This window comes from Epinephelus moara, chromosome 10 (genome assembly GCF_006386435.1).
Source record: "Epinephelus moara isolate mb chromosome 10, YSFRI_EMoa_1.0, whole genome shotgun sequence".
NCBI classification, from domain to species: Eukaryota; Metazoa; Chordata; class Actinopteri; order Perciformes; family Serranidae; genus Epinephelus; species Epinephelus moara.
In genome coordinates this window covers 44,342,138-44,365,914 of record NC_065515.1, presented here as the reverse complement: position 1 = coordinate 44,365,914, position 23,777 = coordinate 44,342,138, and the positions used below count along the sequence as shown (strand labels likewise).

Here is a 23,777-nt window from a genome sequence, read left to right as displayed (position 1 = left end):
TCGTAACATGGTTTAGATTTCTAAATAAACATTCACCTCGTCGCTAGATAGACCTACTCCTGAAAAAGTCGTGCGCAAGGCTTTTTGTCCCTACGAGGCCACCGTCATTTACCCGACGGGAGGGGTGAGCGAGTGAGCCCTGCAATCTAGAATTTGACCACTGATGTCACTGTTTTCAACCCATTTTACACACTGGCCCTTTAAAGGTTTTTTTGGGGGGAGTTTTTCCTTTTTCGCTGTGAGGGTCCAAAGGACAGAGGGATGTCGTATGCTGTAAAGCCCTCTGAGGCAAATTGTTATTTGTGATACTGGGCTTTATAAGTAAAATTGAATTGAACTGAATTGAAAAAAATAAAGATAACTTAAAGATAACACATTTTATAATGATTGGACAAAGGTTATTCATTTAATCTGTGCTGGGTCCTGCACTTCTTCTTTTTTTGTTTGGGCATTTTTAAGCCTTTAATTGATAGGACAGACAAGTGTGAAAGGGGGAGAGAGAGAGAGGGAGTGACATGCAGCAAAGGGCCACAGGCTGGAGTCGAACCCGGGCCGCTGCGACAACAGCCTTGTACATGGGGCGCCTGCTCTACCACTAAGCCACTGACGCCCCTGTCCTGCACTCCTTTAGCAATGTTATGACCCTCTATTGGTCATTGGCAAAAACATTTTTGAGACATGTTTCAACATCTCCATTAAATGATAATGTTTGGTGACACCCCTATTAAGCAATTTCAAAATAATTTTAAACATTTGATTCAACATTATTATTGTATGTAATATATATATATATATATATATATATATATATATATATATATATTCTGTAAGGTTTGGATTGATTACACAAACAGTTTTGATTTATAGTCTGATTTGTGTTATACCATGCCAATGTTTTACATTTGTAGTGCCCTCTAGTAGTTGATTTTGATGAATCTATCAGGGTATGTTTGAGGTATATATGTGGACTTAGCCTACAAGTTTCACCTTGATTGGTTATGGCGTTAGGTCTACTTATATGCTTAGCCAGGCCCCTTTGTTCAGGGCCTCTAGTTTCGCAGACCGGGCGAGGCGGAGGCACAGCGCACCTGCGCTTCGCCAACTGGGTGTGGTCAGGCGGATTTTGCAAGTTTGGCACACCGTTCGCACTCGCGCAGCTACTCCTCTTTCCCACCGCCGTCCCTCCTGCCTGCGCAAGTCGGAAAGAAGGAGGAGAGTAGGCGTGGAGTGGGTTTTACACAGCCAATTCACATCACACCAATCAATGGGTTTTACACAGCCAATTCACATCACACCAATCAAATGAGCCCCTCTCCTTGCCCTTAAATGCGGCGCGCGAAGGCGTAATGAGAGTTTACTCAATTCGCCATGGCAGAAGAGAGCAGCAGCGTCAGACGGCCAAACTTCTCCCAGGAGGAAACTGATGTTTTGGTCCGGGAGGTCCAAGCTCGCAGTGTCCGAATATACGGAACTGCGAGCAGACCTCCACGGGCTGATGATGCAAAGGTAGCCTGGGAGGAGGTCACCACAATTGTAAATCAATGTTGCGTTTCTCTCGTGCGCGCGCGCTCTCTCTTTCTCTCTCGCAGTCTCACTCTGTTTCTTTTCTTTTGACTTTTCTAAGATGACAGATGCTGAATATATACTCCCTATCTGATGCTGTGGCTGTTTGTGGTTGGCTGAGAGGGATGTGAACTCATTAGTTTGCAGCTGTGTTAATCAAATCAGGTTGGGTTTCCATTACGCGTGCCAAACGTGCCAAACGGTGCCAATCCCCTTTGATCTGACATCAGATGTGACGGGACAGTCGATATAGAGATACATTTATGTGCTGATTGCAGATAGTTGCATTGAATAGTGGTTTTTTGGGTATTTATTGCATCGTTAATGTGCCTGATATTCTGGAAACCTGCCTGTGAGGTTTTGGTGACGTGTGCGCACTGTCCGCCGGTCAGCCAAACTTCGGCTTACACCGGCTGCGCTCCCCCTGCGCTGACAGTAGACCTGGTTTCAGCTGGCGAGCTTTTAGCGCACCTTCGGCGAAGCCTTTTGGCACGAAACTGTCACTGCGCCAAGCTGGATCTGCCGACACCTCCCCCTGCTGCGCCGCCACACCCATCTCAGCACACCTCGGTCTGCCAAACTACCAAACTGAGCGCACCTCGGGTTGCACTGCTCGAAACTAGCTCTGCGCGGGGTTCGCCACCCTGCGCCACCCTGCGCCGTGCCAGGAAACTAGAGGCCCATTTGTCAATATCCTCAAAACCCAGTGAGATATCAACAAGCTTTTAATTAATCTTGATAAGGATGGTCCAATAATGATTCACAGTAAATGTGGTACAAACCGGACCTATGGTTTAGGAGCAGAAGTCAAAAATGTGTTTTTCATAAAAATCTAAACGTTACACATGGTTAAACATTATTGTTGAAGTTATTCAGCAAGCTTTATAATGACTGGACAGTCAGTTTCTGATTTATAGTCTGATTTGTGTTATGCTACGTCCATGTTTTTGATAAAGCTTGATCAGACAGGTTGGTACCAATCGGAATTACAGGAGGAGATGTTAAAAAATGTGTTCATAATGGCAGAAAATTTCAAGTAGGACTTTCATGGTTCTTGTGCGTTTTTGGCAGAGCACACTGAGCTGCACATATGTGTTGAATTTCAAGTCAATAAGACTTACAGTGTGAGAGATGCTGCCTTTCAAAAGTAAATTTTGGGGCCCTCATTTTAGCACCCACATGTGGCTGATTGGCGTTATATTTCTTGAGCAGCATTGCACACAACTTCCAATCATAAGTGGCAATTGTATGTGTCTACAATGTGACAACATTTCTGAAGAAAAAAAAGTCAAAGAAAAAACACGGTTTCAGCCTTTCAGTCTGGAAGCACAGAATATACATGCAGTGTGTTTTCAAGTAGGGGTGTCCCCGACTAAGAATTTTCATAGTCGAATCTGATTTGACAGATTTTTCCTTTAGCCGACTAATCGTCGAATCATGTTGTTTCCCCCTCATTGATTAATGAGCTCATTTGCGTCAGTTTCCACACCAGAGAAAAGAGCTAAAACACCCAAATAAACAAATTTAATTTTTCAGTTGGCATAATAAGATAACAATAATAAAAGTAAAAGGGTTATCATTTTATCTTTATCTTTATTCCTTTCACTTCATCAAGGCATGATGCTCTAGATGAGCGCAGATGCGCTGCAGCCTCATCCATGTCTTTAACAGGAGTCGTTTCTGACTCGTCTGAACTTGCCATTTCATTCACAAATAAACATCCAAAAACATCATCAAAAGGTTTAGAAACAGTTTTCCTTCTTTCTGACTTCAAGTTACTTCATTAATCAACTCAGGTTCATGCAAGTTCATCCACACGGATCATGCGTCACCGCTCTCAATTGTTTGGCCACGTCGGACAAAAAGTAGCCAAATAAATAATCAGAGTCTATCAAGAAAACAACCAGCAGTGAAATTCGTTTCAAGACACTTCAGGTAAACGAATAATCCTTAAAAAAGTTTGATTTGAGAGCACATACCTCCTCCTAAGTGTTTGTTTATGCGCTCCGCCACCGTAAATCATCACCACATGATTCCCGAGCGCGGTACCACTGCTGCTCACCGCTCCCTCAGGGGATGGCTCAAATGCCGCTCACAAATTTCACACACTCAGGTGTGCGACAACTCACTCACCTCAGCTTATTTAGATCGAGCAACTGGGTGATTTATTCATGCTTAGTAATGATTATGCCTATTAAACGCACGTCATTTTCAATTTTTTAGAAACAGAACAGAAATTAGGCTGTCTGTATCAAAATAGGCTATATATCAGGAATTACTAGAAAACAAATACATTCTATGTCAAATCAAGATGTTCAGCAGCAGTGAGCACCCCCATATAGTCAGAATGATATGGTCTTGTTTCATAACCACATTTTGCGACGATTCGACGGTGAGACTGGCAGTCGAATCAGACTTCTCCGAATCAAATCACCGAATCATTGACTATTCGTGGTCATCCCTATTTTCAAGCATCACTTTAGTCATTGATATGAGTTAACCATTCCTGAAAAATGAAAAACTCTTATGTTTTTGTTGAAAAAAGGTCTGTTAAGACTATTTATTGTTGTTTTTTCTAAATGGTGATTTCTGCATTAAGATTCTTCCTCCATTGGAATGGACAGAAAAAAACCAGCAACATTTTTTGTGTAGCTGGAACATGATTGGGTTCTGAACGGGTTAATACACATTTCATGTTCAAGTGACTATTTAGGTAAAACATAATAAATTACAGTGCCTGTGATCATTGTAAAGAAGGAACATCTTGCCCTGTGCAACAACAAGAAACAACACACCTTTAAGTGTCTGCAGTCCATTGAGAACAGTTGCTTCACCTGGCCCTGAAATGCAGACTCTTAGCTCTTTGGCCATGGTCATTGACAGTGTTAGTGTAACACCACAACAAGTAGCAATGAGCAAGTTCCTGGAGGTCCTGGATCATCTCGTACAAACCTGATAAGATATGGTCACTACCATAAATTAGTAGCTATACTGTAGGCCTCTGGATTTTTAACAAAAAGAGGAAAAGTTAAGCCTGAATACTTTTCTTATAGGTATGGAATGAAAACATTAGAATATCATATTTGGGTTCATTTGGGCAGGGACATGGCCAGCCAAGGACTAGTGTTTCTGTGTCTGAATCAGATTAATCCACCACCATGTATGTGTGTGTGTGTGTGTGTGTGTGTGTGTGTGTGGAAGACCTGAAACATGACATTTGGCCTCCCCTCCTCAGGAGCGCTTCAGATTGAGAACAGCGAGGAGTCGGACCAGGGCAAATACGAGTGCGTGGCAGTGAACAACGCCGGGACTCGCTACTCTGCTCCAGCTAACCTTTATGTTCGAGGTAAGATCCCTCTTGACCCTGACTGACCCCTCCCTGCCACTCAGGTCACCACCTTTAACAGTAAGGTCCTCTCTCATCAACATCTGCACCGTTGCTCTGACTGCTGACTGCTAATTGGAAATCTGGCTCCCTTGATTCAGCTGTATTCAGCAGTAAAAGTCAGGCTTGTTGATGCCCGTTCAGTCTCTGCTGTCCCACTGTCATTTCCTGCTCTTTCTGTCTCCCTTTCTGTAATGCCTTTGTCTCTTGGATAGTAATTTGTGTATTTTGCTCCAGTGTCCTGTTAGTTTGCTTGCTTGACCTGCTTAACCTCACAATTTTTGCCATACTACCTTCTATGTTGAACAACACAGGCAGGAAATTCCCCAGAAAGCTGGCTCCAGTTGACTGGATGTGCTGCAACAAAAGCCAGCAGAGTGAATGGAAGCCTTCTCATAAGTAGGACCTGTCAATAAACAACTCAATTTCCCTCAACTAATATGAGGTTCTCAAAGGCAGTTATCAAAGCAAAGGGTTTATTAATTACTGCTTTACTCTCTTTATTTGATGTTCAATCATTCCTTATGTCCATACGAGACAAGAAGCAATACCCTTAAAGAGCAATGACGCTTTAAAAACAAGGGACAAAATCTGCTTAAGAGATTAATTTTAAATTTGAACCTTTAATTGCTTCAACTATTGGTTGTATACAGTAATGTTCTTCATCCTAGCTGCTGTTAATGGGTTAATTGCTGGTCCTGCCACCAGCCTACATGCCAACTGGTGAGGCAGGGGAAAATCACATCTAGCACTGAGGCCATCAGCACTGGTGCCCCTCAGTGGTGTGTACTCTCGCCACTGCTCTTCTCCTTCTATACCAATGACTGCACCTCAGGAGACCTGTTTATTTCCTAAAGTTTGCAAATGACATAGTGGTAATCGGCCTCATTCAGGACAGTGACAAGTCTGCACACAGATGGGTGGTTAAACAGCTGGCTTTGTTCTTTTCCTACGAGCAGGTTTAACAAACGCTGAGACTAACCCTGAACTCTGAGTTGATGAACACTGAGATGGAAAACTCTTGAGTTTTCAGTTCCAGATCAGTTGATTAGAATTAGCTCAGTTAACTTTGAGTATGTTCACTCTGAGTTAAGCTCATGCAAGGTGAATGAAAATGCCATCATCAATGAAGCTCCAATACTATGATTGGCCATGGCAACAGGCAGTAGCGTAAGGTAGTTGCAGTGGACCCCAGTAAATGCTTTTATGATGTGCTCGATAGTGTACGCTATTGTGCAGGTATTGTCTCACCACGTAATCAGAGACTTGACATTGGATAACATTAACATACATGTTACCCAGCAATCGTCATTGTATAACAATATATCACAAAAAATACCAAAGAAAAATTATTAATTTAATTTAACAATTTTAATAGTTTATGATAGTTTATTTGGATTAAGCACATCATTTTGTTATAGATGCTACTGACTTTTTTTTTTACTAAAAAAGAAAAACAACATGACAGAGATGGGTTTGCCTTTTTCAAGGGCATATATAGCAAATGGTACTGTTTTTAATGGAATAAGAGTTGTTCTTTGCTAACAAGCATATTTCCAAGGTGGCAATCACTCATAAGGGCCCATTCTCCACCCAATACATTGCCCACTGCCTGCACTGTCTATATTTACATCTCTGGCAACAGGCAATGAAAAGCAGAGCCTCCATTCTAATCCAGTGGACAAGGAAATGATAATGCATATACATGCTGGCTGTGAGTCTGAGTCAGAGCTGGGATAAGTGTGATTAAGTTAATCAATCAATCAATCAATCAATTTTATTTGTAAAGCCCAATATCACAAATAACAATTTGCCTCAGAGGGCTTTACAGAATACGACATCCTTCTGTCCTTTGGACCCTCACAGTGGATAAGGAAACCCCCCCCTCCCCAAAAGAACGCTTTAATGGGGGGGAAAAATGTTAGAAGCCTCGGGAAGAGGAGGGGATCCCTCTTCCAAGACGGACAGACGTGCAATAGATGTCGTACAGAACAGATCAACATGATAAATTAACAGTAATCCATATGACAAAATGATACAGAAAAAGAGACAGAGACAGAAAGAGACCGAGAGAGTTGCAGGACAGACAGTAATGACAGCTTACAACAAGTAATAATATTTTAATAATAATTACGTCAATTGTGGTATAATATGTTGTAGGTATATATATGATAGTATATGTATGTGACAATAATCATATGTGTATAATGACAGTAGAAGTATGACTAATGATAACAGCAGCAGTAGGAGGCATCAGGCAGGACCACGGCAGCAGCACAACCAGGTCACACGATCCAGGCACAGCTGCAATATAAGTTAACCTGCCACACAGTGGCACACAAAAGCTCCTGAGAAGAAGCCGAGTTAGTGACATGCAGTAATAGGACGTGAATGTTAGCAAAGGAGAGAGAGAGAGAAGGAGAGAAGGTGCTCGATAAATCTATCTAAAAAATTTATCGATAAATACAACTGTGTATCATCCGCATAACAATGGAAATTTACAGAGTGATTTCTAATGATGTTACCTAGGGGAAGCATATATAAAGTGAGCAGAATTGGTCTGAGCACAGAACCTTGTGGAACTCCAATGTACGTAGAGATGATTCATCATGGACATGAATGAACTGAAAACGATAAGATAAATAAGATTTAAACCAGCTTAGTGCAGAACCTTTTAGGCCAATTAAATGTTCAAGTCTCTGTAGCAGAATTTGATGGTCTAATGCCACACTAAGGTCTAATAAAACAAGTACAGAGACAAGTTCTTTGTCTGAAGCAATCAGAAGATCTTTTGTAATTTTAACTAGTGCTTCCTCAGTGCTATGATGCACTCTAAATCCTGACTGAAATTCCTCTTCGAAAGAAAGGGAAGAACACCTCCGGAACCAGGGTGGGCTTTTTTAGAAGAGGTTTAATTACAGCTACCTTAGAAATAGAACCAAGTAGGATAAAATAAGTCAAAGTGTGGAGAAGGGGACCGGCTGAGCTCCGGCCGCCTTCCCTTCTGCCCATGTGACACAGTTAGGGGTGGTTTTCCAAGCCACCATCGGCACAATGAAAATAAGTTGAAGTGTGGAAGAGAGGGACCGGGTAAAGAAGCCGACCTCGGGGGAAGCCCTCTCCCCTCTCCCCGCAGCGAGGGACAATCTTCACTCCAGGTCGGATGTAAAAGACTAAGAACAAGGCTTTCAAAGGAATTATAATCTAGTTTAGGTTTACGGCTGATTAATAGACTAGAGTTAAAAATGGCTGCAACTCCCCCTCCTCAGCCGCTGCCCATGAGGAATGTGGGTATTATTATGACTGGGAGGAGTGGATTGATTTAGACTGACATATTCATCTTGACACAGCCAGGTTTGAGTGAGGCTGAGTAAATCAATATGATTATGTGATATTAATTTGTTTACTAACACTGCTTTGGATGAGACCTGATATTTAACAGTCCACATTCAATTCTCCTGTTTTGTCTTTCTGTCACAGAAGAGGTTGTAATTTTTATTAGGTTGTTTTGCACAACTCCTCTTTGTTTAATTTTAGATTTAGATAATTTAGGTGGTCGGGGGACAGACACCGTTTGTATAACTCTATGGGTGGGTAACTGCACTAGAAGCTGAGAGAAGCATGTAAGACTACGACTGATTCCTGGTCTCAACTCTGGGTTGTCAGGGTTTTGAATTACTAATAAACTTGGCCAGGTTTCTACATATGAGAGTGGCTCCATCCAAAGTGGGATGAATGCCGTCTCTCCTAATCAGACCAGGTTTTCCCCAGAAAGTTTTCCAATTAAGTTAACACAACTGAGTTTCATTCAGTGTTGTCTGTCAATTCATTAATAGGCCATAGCCTACATTACATATTAAAATTTGTTTGGCTTTTATCTGAAGTGGAAAAACACATTCATATCAAAGACAAGGACATGATGGAAAGCTCACAATATGATCCAGTAATAATGTGTTTGGTGATTTGCACTTGCAAAGGCATCAAGGTTAAAATACAATGTATGTGAACTGGCTCCAACCGCTCGGAGCGCCCGTCATGGGCAGCCCCACTCTGACATCTCTCCACTTAGTGCATGTGTGTGTTTGGACCTTCGTGTAATTGACAACAGAGTGAAAAAATTGAATTTCCCCTTGGGGATTAATCAAGTATATATATGTATATGTATATGTATATAGATAGATATATGTATGTATGTATGTATGTATAAAATGCTCAAAAACTCATGAAACTTTGCACACAGACACCAGAACTGAAAATTTTCATATTTTATGGGTCTAATGCTTGGGTGCAAGAAAAAGGAATGGCTTAGTACCGCCCCCTCGAAAATATCAACGAAGTAGTCCCTGCGTTACATTTAACCTGCATGTATGAAAATTGGAAGGCTCATGTAAAATCCCACTCTGTACAAAAAAAGTCTCTTGGAGCCATACCCTAAACTTGACAGAAGGTCAGCCATTTAGGATTTACTGAGAATTGTTTGTGCATTTTTGGCTATTTATAGGGGCCATACTTTAACAAACTCTTCCTACAGACTTCAAATTTTGCCTGTACCATCTAAAAAAACCCAACGAGACAAGCTGTTAGTTTTTGTCAAATCTTGTGACTGTGGCGAGGCATCAAATTTCCATGTTTTGCCACGAAACAGGATGTGGTTTGTATCTTTACTATACATGGTCCAATCAGTCCCAGTCTTCAATGTTTGATAATGTCTCATGTCTCAGTCTGAACACATCTACATGCCAAAATTTAGTTTTAGTTATAGTTAGCGCTACCTACTGGCAACATGAAATAACATGTTATATACTTTGATGTACTCCACCTTGGAAGTTTCCGAGATCTGCTTCAAATAAGCTTTGAAAAGCCTTAAGATCTTGATAAAGCTTTCTGGTGAAAACTGTGAGTTTTTGGTGGCCATTTTGCATGTTTTGCCATTAAACAGGAAGTTGTTGTAATATAAGCATATATCGTCCAATCTGCCTAAAATTGATCATGCATGATTACAGACCTGACCTCATGATATATATGTGCAAAAATTGTTTGAGTTGTAGCACCACCTACTGGCTATAGGAAATGCCATGTTTTATACTTTGATGTTCTTCTCCCAGAGGGTTGACCAGATTCACCTCACATGTGGTCAGCATAGCCTTAAGACCCTGATGATGCTTTCTTGCAGGTGTACCTTGTCCAATCTGCCCCAAATTTGACATGTTTGATCACACTCCAGGCCTAAAGACATCAAAATGCCAATCAAAATCAATCAAAATTAGATGTCATACTGACTGGACCACCTAAAGGCAACAGAAAGTAAGCTGTGTCAGACAATTATCATTTGATCTACATGGAATTTTACATTGTGTGGTCTACAGTTAATTTACAGCACAATGATATATAATCAGTGCATTCTCCAGTGCCACATAGTGGGCACAGGAAGTGGTACAAAATGTGAAATAGGTCATTCCAGCGCCCACACTCTATAGGGACAAAGCATCTCACTCTACTGCATGTAGTGTCTCATTCTCACAGAAGTGTACAGCCGTGTCAGCCGGCATCCTACCAGTACCCATGATGTGTACAAAGGTGTGAGGGCCTGTTCATCTCTGCTTGCAGCTTTAATTATTCATTGATCCTGTGCGTCTAATGCTTTACAGCAATTTTTACAATTTAATCTTTGATGAAACATTATGTGTAATAAACATTTTAGTGTAGCTACTCTAACAAACTTACAGCTGGCTTGTGTGCACATAAGTCTGATTCTGAGCTGAGGGTGACTTGATGCTGTGTAATTTTTGAATGCAATTGCAAAAAACACTGCTCAAAGAAATGACTAACAGTGCATAAAAGAAGCAACATTATATAATCCTAAGTAACAAACTCATATCCAACCAGGATTTTGATTCTGACATGCCGCTAAAAATGTGCGTTGATACGCACTTTTATATGGACTTAATCACAGAGGAAATGAAACAGCATGTCTGACTCTGTGAAAGGGAGGAGACAGAGAGAAACTCAGGGTTTGTTGATGAAAATCTGCTGGCAAGCAGGTTAGGTTCACGGAGTCAGTTACCACAGTTACTGACCCATAGTTTAAGTTTACTCTCTTTCTGAAACAGAAAGCCCAGAGTTTCCCTCATCTTAAGGATAACAAACTCAGAGTTTTCACTAAAGCCACTTTCTGGAATACACCACTGGTGCAGTCAGAGCAACTTGGAGCTGAAAATGCCTCAAAAACTGTGGAAATGACAGTGGACTTTCAAAGAGCCCCCTACTGTCAGCCATCACCACACTGAACAACACTGTGCCTGCTGTGAAAACCTTTAGGTTTCTGGGATCTGCTATCTCTCAGAACCACGAGTGGACTTTCAACCAAGATACAATATGAAAAAAGGGTACTTTTTCTGCGCTAGCTCAGGCTTTAAACCACAGCAGGAGCTACTGATACTACACTGCAATAATCCAGTCTGTTCTCAGCACATCAATTCAGGCCACCAAACAGGACAGGAAAAGACTTCAAAGGACAGTCAGGTCTACAGAAAAAAAAACATTGATGCCAGCCTACCTACACCTCCAGAGTCAGATAAAATCACTGCAGACCTATCACACCGTGAGCACAACCTGTTCCAACATCTCTTCTCTGTCAGGCACTACAGCACACTGTACTCCAAAACAACCAGATACAAGAACAGTTTATCTCTACAAGGTGTCACTCTGATGTACAACTAAAGTCTATATTGTCAGAAACCAATTATTTTATATTACCAATTATTTATCATCTAAATACTCACTCTTCTTCCTCATATAAATATATATTAAAATACCCCCCCTCAAATTAGTAGTAATTCAAGGAGACAAGGCTGAAATGTAATAGTAACGACAGACAGGTAGGTTATACAAAGGTATTTTAAACTTAGTCCAACTACGTGTTAAGCAGACTGGACCCATCAAGCACCATAAGCACACTGTCCACGTAGTGGCCTGTGTGTGTGTGTGTGTGTGTGTGTGTGTGTGTGTGTGTGTGTGCGTGTGTGTGCGTGCGTGTGTGTGCGTGTGTGTGCGTGTGTGCGCGTGTGTGTGCGTGTGTGTGTATGTGTGTCTGGGAGATACATATGAGCAAGCAGATGTACATTTTTATTTTCTAACTATTTTTTTCTAACAAGTTATTTGCTAACTTGTTAATATAAATAAATTATTGCAGTTGTCAAAAATAAGAATTGTACATTTTTTCATCTTTTTCTGCATTCAAACACCCTCCACGAAACCAAACAGAGCAGTAGCCAGGAAAGTCAGATTATGAAGAATAGGATTTGTTATTCATGCTTTTCTTTTCAAGGTTCCTGTCTATGTTGCTTTAACCTTTAACCTCTCCAGGTGTGCTGGTAGTTTATGTCTCTATTATCATCTCAGAGTTTGGCTCTGAGCAAACACTGCAACATGCCATATGTCACCAAAGTGTGTTTGACTTCTTTTTTGTTCTCTTTGTCTTTTCTTATCTTGTCATTTCTTATTGTTCTCTGTATTTAGTGTCCAGTCCACAGTCCCTTCTCCATTTATGTGCCAGTCACATACACAGACTGTATATGTTAGTGTTCTTCTCTCAAATGCTTCTGCCTTCTTTCTACACATGATGGTAGCTGTTTTTCATTGTTTAATGTGCTTTGCTTTGTTTGCATTTCCTCTGTTGGATATGTAAGAAAATGTTTTAAGTTTGCTCTGGTGTTTGTAAGAGGATGTGTTGGTGTATGTTGTTGTTGATATTCTGAACAGACAGATGTCTCTTGGTCCACTTAGCTCTTAAGAGATAAGACTGTTGATATCAAATATACACACCATTGATATTTGGCTGCAGTGCTTTGTGATGACACCTTAACATCCACATACTTTGCTGGAGCTTTCAACCACATTTGAAAGTGGGGCAGTCCTCCTCTGTCCCTCCCAGTCCTCAGTCCTCTGTCTATGCAAAGCTGCATTGTTAAAAAAAGTTTGTTAAATAAAGTCGATATGTTCATTCTGTCAGTCACCTTTAAGTGTTGCCAGCGTTTTGCTAAGGCAACAAATTAACACGAGACTGATCAGGTAGTATTTCTCCATCATGGCTTAGTAAGCAAACACTGTCTTTGGAAACAGATAGATTATAGAGTGGACATTTAGAGGATGCCCAACCTCATTCAAAATACTGAAGCCTGATTTAGTTGAGGTTGATTTAGTTTAGGTTATTTGACATTATTAGACAGAGGATATTAAATCACACATATCTACAAAAAATGTAAAGGATGACACAGTAAGACCCACATATTATTTCCATTTCATTTTCACAGCATACTTTTTGACTTTTCAGAGCAGGAAAAGCACAGGTGAAACTAATTTTGTTGATGATGGCTCAGTTTCCTTAAGTGTCCCAGTAAGCCATGCCAGTGAACCAGCATGCATAATAGCCTATCAGGACCCTGGGACTGGCTCACCTAAATGGAATGTTTTTCTGTAGGCTTATGTGGAAGTTAGCTTCACCCTGGTTCCCTTGTCCAAAAGCCAATGGAATTTTTCCAATTGGATTTTGGGATATTGCAGAAAAAAGCTCTGTGGCAAAAAAATGTTTATGATACTTACAAGTTTTGATAATTTTCACAAATGAACACCACTTTTATGATTATTGAAGCCTAAATGCAATCACCAGATGTAAAAAACTAACGTTAGGCTATAAATGAACTACATCGAAGTTGCACTGATTCAAAGTCGCCACCAAGCGGGAGGCTCTGTAGTCTCATTTAGCCACTTGTTAGCAACCGCCTTTTTAGGACACATAGACACTTCAGAATTCCCAGTGGGATATTTACTGATGTATTTTATGCCATAGAACAAAATGTAAAACGTCTTTTAAGCCTGTGTTAACCACAGATCTTATTTTAGACATCTAACCAAAAACCCCATTCAAAAAACCCATTGACTTCGAGACCAGGAACTGGGAGTGCTAAAATGGTACGTTATATCCAGTATTTAGGACTCAGTCCTGGGGCACTCTATTGCCACCAGCCAACTAACAAGAGTAAGTATCGAAAGTAGAGCATTCAAAAATTAAATTTAAGTTTTTAAAAAGTAAGATAATGATCTTACACTTTGTGGGTTCCCACAATCCATAATTACTTTGTGTCCTTGACTGACCGCTGTTTTCTGCTGTATTGCTTTGGCTTTGTTTTTCTTGAAACAGATATGACGTCACATGACTCTCACTTTCAGAATAAAAGGAGAAACTTTGTTTCACCTCATCATCCTACATTCAATTAATTACAGTACAGAGCCAAAAAGTACTTGATATTCAAACTAATAAACCTAATTGTTTTCTGTAAATATACACTCATTCTGAATTTGGTGCCTTCAACACATTACAGAAAAGCTGGGACAGGAACACTTTGGAAAACCATTGTCAGTAACTCCAGTTCATTGCTGCATTTACAAATACAGGTAAAGACTCTATCACACAAAGTGAAAGCCATATATTAACAACATCAAGAAACACTGCCCAGTTCTCTGGACCCAAGCTTATCTGGAATGGACTGACACAAAGTAGAAAAGTCTGCTGCGGTCTGAGACTGACCAGTCCATATTTCAAACTGGAAATCATGGACATGGTGTCCTACGGGCTAAGGAGTAAAAGGACCATCCACACAATTACCAGCTCAAAGTTCAAAGCCAGCATCTGTGATGGGATGGAGGTGTGTTTGTGCCCATGGCATCATGGGTAACTTGCACATCTGTGAAGGCACCATGAATGCTGAAAGGTATGTACAGGTTTTGGAGCAACATATGCTGCCCTCCAGACAACACTTTTTCAGGGACATCCCTGCTTATTCAAGCAAGACAATGAGACACATTCTCCATCAGCGTGGCTTTGTAGTAAAAGAGCGCAGGCACTAGACTGACCTGCCTGATGTCCAGACCTGAAACCTTTTGAACATGTGTGGCACATTTTGAAGCACATAACATGACAGCAAATACCCTGAACTGTTGAGCAACTGAAGTTGTATATTAAGCAATAATGGAAGTTATTCAGTTTGTTTATCAGTTTGAACATTAAATAACTTGTCTTTGGACTGTATTCAATTCAACACAGCATCCCAACTGTTTAGAAATTGGGGTTGTTAATTAAATGTATTTGATCAGAATCAGAATCAGAAATACTTTATTGATCCTGAGAGGAAATTCTAATTTATTACAGTTGCTCCAATGTAAAGAATAGTAAAATCATAAGAAGTAAGAATAAAAATTTGAAATAAAGTATGTAAATATAAAGCAATAAAATAAAATATCCATTTGAAAAAAAATATATATATAAAGGTAATGTGCATTAAAATAAAACATAAAATGTAAATTATTCTACCATGTTTATAAAAAATTAAAATATTAAATAAATATCGTTACTGTGCCAAGGCTGTAACTGTGAAAATTTAACTACTAATATACATCAATAATATTGCACCGCTAAATAATTGCACAGAATATTGTGGCAGTTAAATTATTGCACCCAATAGATAATTATCAATTATAAATGCAGTAGGTTTAAAGGTCCAAATGCCAGTCTACTGACTCAGAGCTGCTGACACTATGAGGGAGGAGTTGTACAGGTTGATGGCAACCAGCAGGAATGACTTGTATGTAAATACAGCACAATACTGGCATAGTCAAAGTAGATGACTGCAAGATCACACATGGAATACTTTGATGGCTTTGTTGTCATTAGGTAGTGGGTAAGTGGACCAACAGGACAGTCTCAGTGTTCTACTTTAATGCAGTATTAGCTTACAATGTGTTCTTCCATAGAAATGAATCTGTACTTAGTTAGGACTGGGCACCTGGCAAAAGAATTTCCAAGGTGTGTTTGACTAATCCTATCAGGCGCCATGTTTATGTGTTCATTGATTACAAGGCTCACAGGCTGAGCTCGCTCAGAGTCAATAGGCAGAATAAATGTAGGCAGTAACACACTGTCACTTTGTGTGCTTAATGAAGTCTGGTTGTCAGCAAGCCTCAGCCTCCTTAATGCTGCCTTAATTCACAGGCTCAGGACAGGAAGGGCAATGTGAATGTATGCAATTTTATGTGTTTGTTTGCTTCTGTGTGTCCATGTGTGAGGGTGCTGACTAGAAAAACTCGAATAGTGCTGTTTTTTTTACAGTCAGAGTTAAATTAGCAATGATCTTACTGTGTCTCCTTGTGCTTATTTGAGATACACCTTATGCTTTGTGTGTGATGGGTTCGCATTATGTACTGTGTGTGTGTGTGTGTGTGTGTGTGTGTGTGTGTGTGTGTGTGTGTGCTTGTTACCTCACTGCAAAGGCTTTTGTCTCTACTGTGATTTTCTCACTCATTAAAGGATAAGCAGATATTTGCCTGTTTTACTCTGTGTTTCTCCTTGTCTTCCTTCTCCTACTCCTTATTTTGCCCCTCTCGTTTGTTTTTTCTTTTTCACTTTATCTTAAATCCCTCCATCATCATTGCACCCAAAAATACAATCCAAATCTCACCACTCAGATCAACGGGAAGGTTGGTTTTTTCACTCTTTACCCCCCTAAAGCCAAGGCCTGGCAGACTGGAGCCGTGCTGCGCCAGCATTTTGCTAGGCGCCTCAGGCCCGTCCCGGCCTCCCTCTCAGGATACCAGCCCCACAATGCAACACTCCTGTTACCCCACCCCCCTACTCCTCCACCCCACCCTGCCTCCCCAGCCACCCATGCTACAGTTTATGCTGCATTTTACCACATCGCATAATGTTCCATGCAGCTTCTTCCTCCAAAATTTTGTGAGATGTGCATCTAGAGCTGCCAATACTGTGCTTTTGCACATAAAAATGACATTTCCCCACCGGGAAAGGATTCCTTGAGGGATTTGGCACTGACATGGCATTGTAGAGAGTAATAACTGTGTGAGGTGAAATATCTTCTTTGCTTTTTTTCCCTCTACCCTTTCTTAACCTAAAGAGTGACCAAACCCAAAATGAGAGGTGGGAAAGAAATTCCAGGTGTCCAGGGTTCCCGTGTAATTCCTCATGTTTTTTTTTCTATACAGGCAATAGGCCTTTCTCAACACAGACTACAGCATCTTTTCAATGAATGATATGAACTTGCAGAAAGGGAGGACAATTAACGTTTAGTTTCCGATTGGGGCAAAAGTGTTTTTGCTGATATCATCAGGTGATCAGACCTCAACACAACCAACTCGGTCTCACTCCGAAGTCATCAAAAAAGGGCAGTTGGTCAGTGTCTTCTGGCATCAGACACCAACAAAAAAAAAAGCTGGCCCTTCACACTGGCATAATATGCAGCCAGTCACCATTATTATTACAATACAGTGAAGTGAAGTGTTTTTTCCTTCAACAACAAATGCACTTGGTTATGTTTAGCCAACACACGCATGTGGTTGGGTTTAAGTAAGAAGGGCTTGGCTTTACAATCATACGGGAAGCAATCACCGGCATCCTGGCTGAAAGTTGGTTGTTGTTGGACCCATCCACCACCCCTCCTGCCCGCCCTACTCACACTTCATAACTACTACTACTTCATAACACTTATTAACTTTCATTTTGTCCGCGTATCATGCCGACATGAAAGGATGGTTTGTTGGTGGTGTCTCGATGCCAGAAGTCACTGACCAAGTCCTGGTTTTCAATGACTTCACGATGAGACCAGGTTGCCTGGTTCCAGACTTTTTCGTTGTCCTTGCATCAAACGTGGAGGAGATTGATGCAGCTGCATAGACTATTTTAATTCAACTTGAAGAAACAAATCTTTAATCGGCATATATCTTTATCATCATGAAAAACTGTTAATAGCAATCACAACCACAGCTTCTGTGTTGACTGACAGTGATCTCAGTGGGATAGATTAGTCACTTGATGCTTGCTACCAGTTAAGGACCTGGATAGGACTGGAAAAAATTGTTCCAAAACCAAATTCTCCTCCAACGTTGCAACATTATAGGCAGCCTCAAGAACCATTATGGTGTGGGCAGTTCAGTATCCTGTTTTGACTGTTATACGTAAGGTCTTCCATGGATTTGTTGAGATGGTTACTCTTTAACAGAACCTTAGCCTAAATTCGACAAAGGCTTTGTTACTTGCTCACAGAAAATCTGTTTACTTACGAGTGACAAAGAGATGTGCCCAGTATGTGCTGTTGTCACACACTTCACCTTTGTTGGTGAAGGAACATAACCATTACATAATTTGTGCCAACAACATAATTTGAATTTGGAGTTTGTTCACTTCACAAAATTTTGTGACTGTCTCCCATAATGTCCTCTCCAGCATGCTGTTTAGGTTTTTATTGTCTTGGCTAATTGAAAAGCATGGCTTGTTGCAGCTCCCATCTGCTGTCTGACCATCACTATGCTGAGCAGTTGCCTCTGAGTTCAAACTGCTTTTACAATGCTCTTCTCTTATCTGTGTCTTCCAGAAAACTAGACTCTGCAAGAGAAAAAAATAGCCTCAAACATGCAGTTTACAGCTTTTTTCAAGAATGCCATTGCTGGATCATTAAAATTAAAATGCTGAGGAGCTAAGATATTGAGGGGGAGCGAAATAGTACAAGAGAAAATTGCAGCCCTGGCTGCCAAGTTTGTGTTTGATATGTGTATTGGCAGACTTGTGGTTAGGGTTGGGACTCGTTAGGATTTTAACGATTCCGATTCCTTACCGATTCCTTCTTAACGGTCCGATTCCTTACCGATTTCTCTTACCGATTCCTACATTATATTCATTACCGATTTCTCTTACCGATTCCTACATTATATTCATTATACTTGCTATACTTAAACAAGTATATACTAAACACAAATGCAATCATACAAATACAAAAACTTTATTCTAACTGTTGCACAGTACAATTAGATGAAAATACACATTTGTGTGTGGTGTGTATTTCAGATTTAGAGCTTGTATCATCTCCCTGAGAATATATAACAACAAAAAGTGATTCTCTGATTTCTACAGTAACACTATTACCTCAAATTAACCACAGCAATGTAATAAAAAAAATACTTATATGCATTCATGCTTGGGCACTGTTATTTATGTGACAACACCTGAACACAACACACACACACATTGGCTGTTTGTTTCTATCGCTCCCCTCGCTGGAAGCGTCGGACCTCCCGCCGCCTGCCTCCGCCTTGATTAAACGCTGAAAATTAAATAAAAGAGGGAGGCAGGTTTCTCCTATTTTATCTTATTTTGTTATATTTCTCCCTCTCCCCTTGCTGGAAGCCGGCTCGAACCTCCCGCCGCCCGCTCCTGTCTCAAACACGGAGGTCTCCCTCTCCGCAGAGCACTCACAGCACACGCCCGGCCTGTTAAATAGCCTGTAACCTGTGCTTTAGTAATTAGATAATGTCGGGCTCGGTCGGGTTCGGACAGAAATATGCGGCCCGTGCCGCTCTCTTATGGAAATGCACATGATGTTTTGTTTTTTTTTTGTTTTTGTTTTTTTAACAATCTAGGAAACGTTTGCAGGAACCGTTACTCCAAATGTGATGGAACCGGTTCCAGAACCGGAACTTTGGACCCGGTTCCAAAAAAGAACCGGATCCGGATCCCAACGCTACTTGTTGTGCAGCTTTTTGGTCATATTTTGTTCCACAGTAACTATTTTTTTCTTTTTTCTTTGTGGCTTTATGTCTGAGGTCAGAGAATACATAGAGAAATGTTCAGAGTGAGAATAATTGCCATTTAAATACAGTTGAAAATCATATTTCTCAATACAAAATATATATTTTGTGCAGCTTTTTGAATTCTCAGCTGAGATGACAAATGTAACCATGTCCAATTCAATTAAAACACAACTTATTAAAAGAGGATACTAGGGGAAAAAACTTACATTTGTTATTTTGGACACAGTATTAGTGTGGATAAATGTACTTTCATGACTAAATATTAAATCAACTTTAAATGCTAAACTTAAGCTATCCTTGGCACGATTTGTCCTTAAAAGCATAGTGTGTCCTCATGAGTTGAAGGTGTACAACTCTACAATCTGAGAATAGTGATGAATCAGGCTGTTAATGGGCATGGGCCAACTTGGTTACAACATAGGCACCAGTAACTGTGTAGCTATGCTGATGACACAGCTTTCCAGTGTGGAGGCATGAGAAATGCAGGTCTGACATTTATTATATATGCGTCTGTCCATGGGCTATTGTTCTCCATCAATCAATCAATCAATCAATTTATTTGTCACATGAAATCTTAAAAATATGATTTCAGTGAGATGCTAACTGCCATTCCATCACTTTGTATTTATTTATTTATTTATTAAAAGGATCCCCATTAGCTGCCACCTAGGTGACGAGCTAGTCTTCCTGGGGTCCAAAACAGATAAAACAAAACATAATTATCAAAAATGCATGTACATTCACGGATTAAATTACATATACATTAGCAGATTATTATACATTATACATTATTAAAAATTAGCATACAGTACATTCAAATAATGGAATAACAATAATAAATATAGGTCTATGGGGGTTGGGGTGTCTTAAGCAGTGTCTTTATTTAGGTCCTTGTGTCCTGAGGGTAGAAGCTCTTCCTCAGCCTCTCAGTGCTGGCCTGATGTATCCAGTACCTTCTTATCAACACAGAGGAGAAAATGTTACGTCATTTCCTGCTTTTTCCTTAAGTCCTCTATCAACTCATTAGCCATGCTGATGTTCAAGGGTAGGTTGTTGTCCTGACACCAGCGGGTCAGGTCCTCTACTTCTTTCAGGTAGGAATTTCATTGTTATCTGTGATAAGGCCCACCACAGCTGTGTCATCAGCAAACTTGATGGTGTTGGAGTCTGAAGTGGCTGCACAGTGGTGTGTGTACAGGAAGCAGGAGACTCAAAATGCAGCCCTGGGGTGCTACTGTGTGAGGGATAAGGGTGAAAGAGGTGTGTCCGCCCACTCTCACCACCTGGGGTCTGCCTGTTAGAAAGTTGAGGATCCACATGCACAGTGAGGTGTTTAATCCCAGCTCTTTGAGCTTTGTGACCAGTCTGGAGGGAACTATGGTGTTAAACACTGAGCTGTAGTCAATGAACAGTGAACTCACATAGCTCTCTTTCTTTTCTAGGTGAAACAGGGTGTTGTGGAAGATGATTGCTGTGGCGTCCCATCCCTGTAGATCGGTTGGGATGGTAGTCAAACTGTGGTGGGGCCACTGTGCTGGTTAGTGAGGATCAGATGTAATCCTTAACCAGCTTTTCAAAGCACTCTCTATCTCTACAGAGCTGAGAGCCACTGGGCGGTCGTCATTCAGGCAGGTTGGTTTTGGCTTTTTAGGCACATGAATGATGGTGAACTTCTTAAAGCTTGTGGGTATGACAGACTGAGCCAGTGACCAGTTGAATATTGTTGTGAACACTGGTCAGCACATAGTTTGAAGATCCACCCACTGATAGCATCTGTCCCTGCTGCTTTTTTGCTGTTCACATGCTTGAAAGCCCTCCTGAAATCATGCTCAGACAGGGTTATAGGTAATCTGGAAATCCAGATGCCTCGCCCCTAGCAAATTCGAATTTGCTCTGCACGGGGATCTGGCCCTGACGAGCAGAGCCCGGTGAATCGCCATGGGACCAATCAGATCAGTCTATCTGACAGAGGCGGGCTCTGGGCGGGCGTAACATGATGAGGACAGCGCTGCGCTGTAGGAGTCGAAAAATAAACAGCCAAGTTGGCAGCTGCCAAAGGACCATGTCCATTCAATTTAGCTTTGGAAGGAACTGTGGTGGCAAAATAACTATTCAATAAACAATTCAAAGAAAAAGTCTTCACACGTCGACTGTCTTTCTTGAGTTTTATTAAACATTCGCGAATGGAGTCTCACACACAATACAAACCGCATGAACAGTCAGTAAGAGTGAGCACTGCTAGATGTCCTCTAGCCCCCTATCTTTATAGTTCCCAAAACACATAACCCATCCATAGTCAAAATATATGGCGCTCAGGAATTTGTCATCCCAAGACCCAACATCTTTTGAGACTAGCAAGGACACCTCTTTGAAGGCCTCTTTGGAGGTCTCACCTTTGACCTGTTTTGCATTAGGCCTCTGCTATATGTCTTACTGCTGTCACCACAGGGTTGACAGATCATAAAATCATTTGCAAGTCGCCTTGTAAAAGAAAACCCAAACAGGACACGCTATAGGTGAAAGAAGGGTCAGATACCCATAACTGGTCAGTTACCCATAATTGGTCAGATACCCATAATTTTCCATCACAAAACGCTAAGCCAATCTTTTTCCTTGAGAGAGGAACAGAAGACTGCCCTGGAAGCCTTCACTTCCAGGAAGAACGTTTTTGGCTTTTTACCGACGGGATATGGCAAAAGCATAATATATCAGTTAGCCCCACTGGTCAGCAAACCAATGGGGCTTACTGCAGTGAATATGTCACCTTGTGTTTTGCTCAGCATTTAATATGCCTCAGTTAGTGCCGCCCCTTGGGTAGGAAGGGTGTATCAGTGAGGACCAGACTCAAAATATTTCTAGATTTGAGTCTGGATTTCCAGGCTAGGTTATAGGTGTCAAAGTTGCACTTGTTGACTACCGATGGCCTAAAAGTGAGCATAGAAATAGTTTAGCTCACCTGTTATGGACGCATCAGCACTTGACAAAGAGGGGGTCTTGCATTCTGTCGTACTTCTTAAACAATGAGGGCAGTGTCAGGATTAGCGGTCTGTGAGCAGTTCAGGTCTTTGCAGAGATCTGACAGGGCAGTCTCTGTATTGTAGTGGAATGTAGACCACTGCATTAATGATCAATGTGAAATCCCTCTGTAGAAAGTGTGGACTGCATTTGATTGACAGCAACTCCAGATCAGGTGAGCAGGAAAAGGATAGCATTTTTGCATTCCTACTGTCACACCAGCTCTTATTCACCATAAAGCACACACCTCCTCCATTTATTCCTGGAGTCCTCTGTTCTGTTACATCAAAGCCACCTGATTGAATGGTGCAGTCGGGTGTTTGAGGATGTCACTAAGGTTGGTGAAGCAAAGCAAATTACAGTTCCTGATAACATGCTGGAAACTGATATTGACATCGAGATATTCCAGTTTTTTATCCAACATCTGCACGTTAGCTAGCAGGATGCTCAGCAAAGAGCATTGAGATGGCCATGATTTTAGCTGGTGTTTGATCCCTCCAAGCTACCTCTTTCAATGCTGAGATGGTCTTGCTTTTCCATGCAGTTGGGATTGTAGTTGGAGCTCATCCTTTCCACTTTTCCCTTGATGTTGTCTCTGATGTTTACATAAAAACCTCCAACAGCCAGTTAGCAGAGTCAGCAGGAGGAGAGTTCACAAAGCGGTGAGTTGATTTCCTTATCCTGATGAGTGACTTATGTATGTAATATGTAATTATTGTTGTCCAATATTAATCAAAAAAAGTATGGCCGATATTTGTTAATCAACTTAAAGAGAATACGGAGCTAGAAGAGTCTCAAAATGAATAAATGCAATAAAATATTTCTTGTTTTAAATATGTTCAATTGAAATTCACAAATTTACGCATGTAAAAGTATTTCAATCAATCAATCAATCAATCAATTTTATTTATAAAGCCCAATATCACAAATCACAATTTGCCTCACAGGGCTTTACAGCATACGACATCCCTCTGTCCTTATGACCCTCGCAGCGGATAAGGAAAAACTCCCCAAAAAAAACCCTTTAACGGGGAAAAAAACGGTAGAAACCTCAGGAAGAGCAACTGAGGAGGGATCCCTCTTCCAGGACGGACAGACGTGCAATAGATGTCGTACAGAACAGATCAGCATAATAAATTAACAGTAATCCGCATGACACAAT

At 40.9% G+C, this 23,777-nt stretch overlaps 1 protein-coding gene across 1 annotated transcript in view; it reads left to right on the top strand.

Annotated features, from left to right (window-relative positions):
* LOC126396256 (receptor-type tyrosine-protein phosphatase F-like) overlaps positions 1 to 23,777 on the top strand; it is a 706,276-nt gene that overhangs the window by 251,636 nt on the left and 430,863 nt on the right. Inside the window, exons 7-8 of the mRNA XM_050054194.1 lie at positions 4,799 to 4,909; positions 16,469 to 16,480. Of these exons, the coding sequence (XP_049910151.1) occupies positions 4,799 to 4,909; positions 16,469 to 16,480 (123 nt within the window). The remainder of the gene's footprint in view (positions 1 to 4,798; positions 4,910 to 16,468; positions 16,481 to 23,777) is intronic.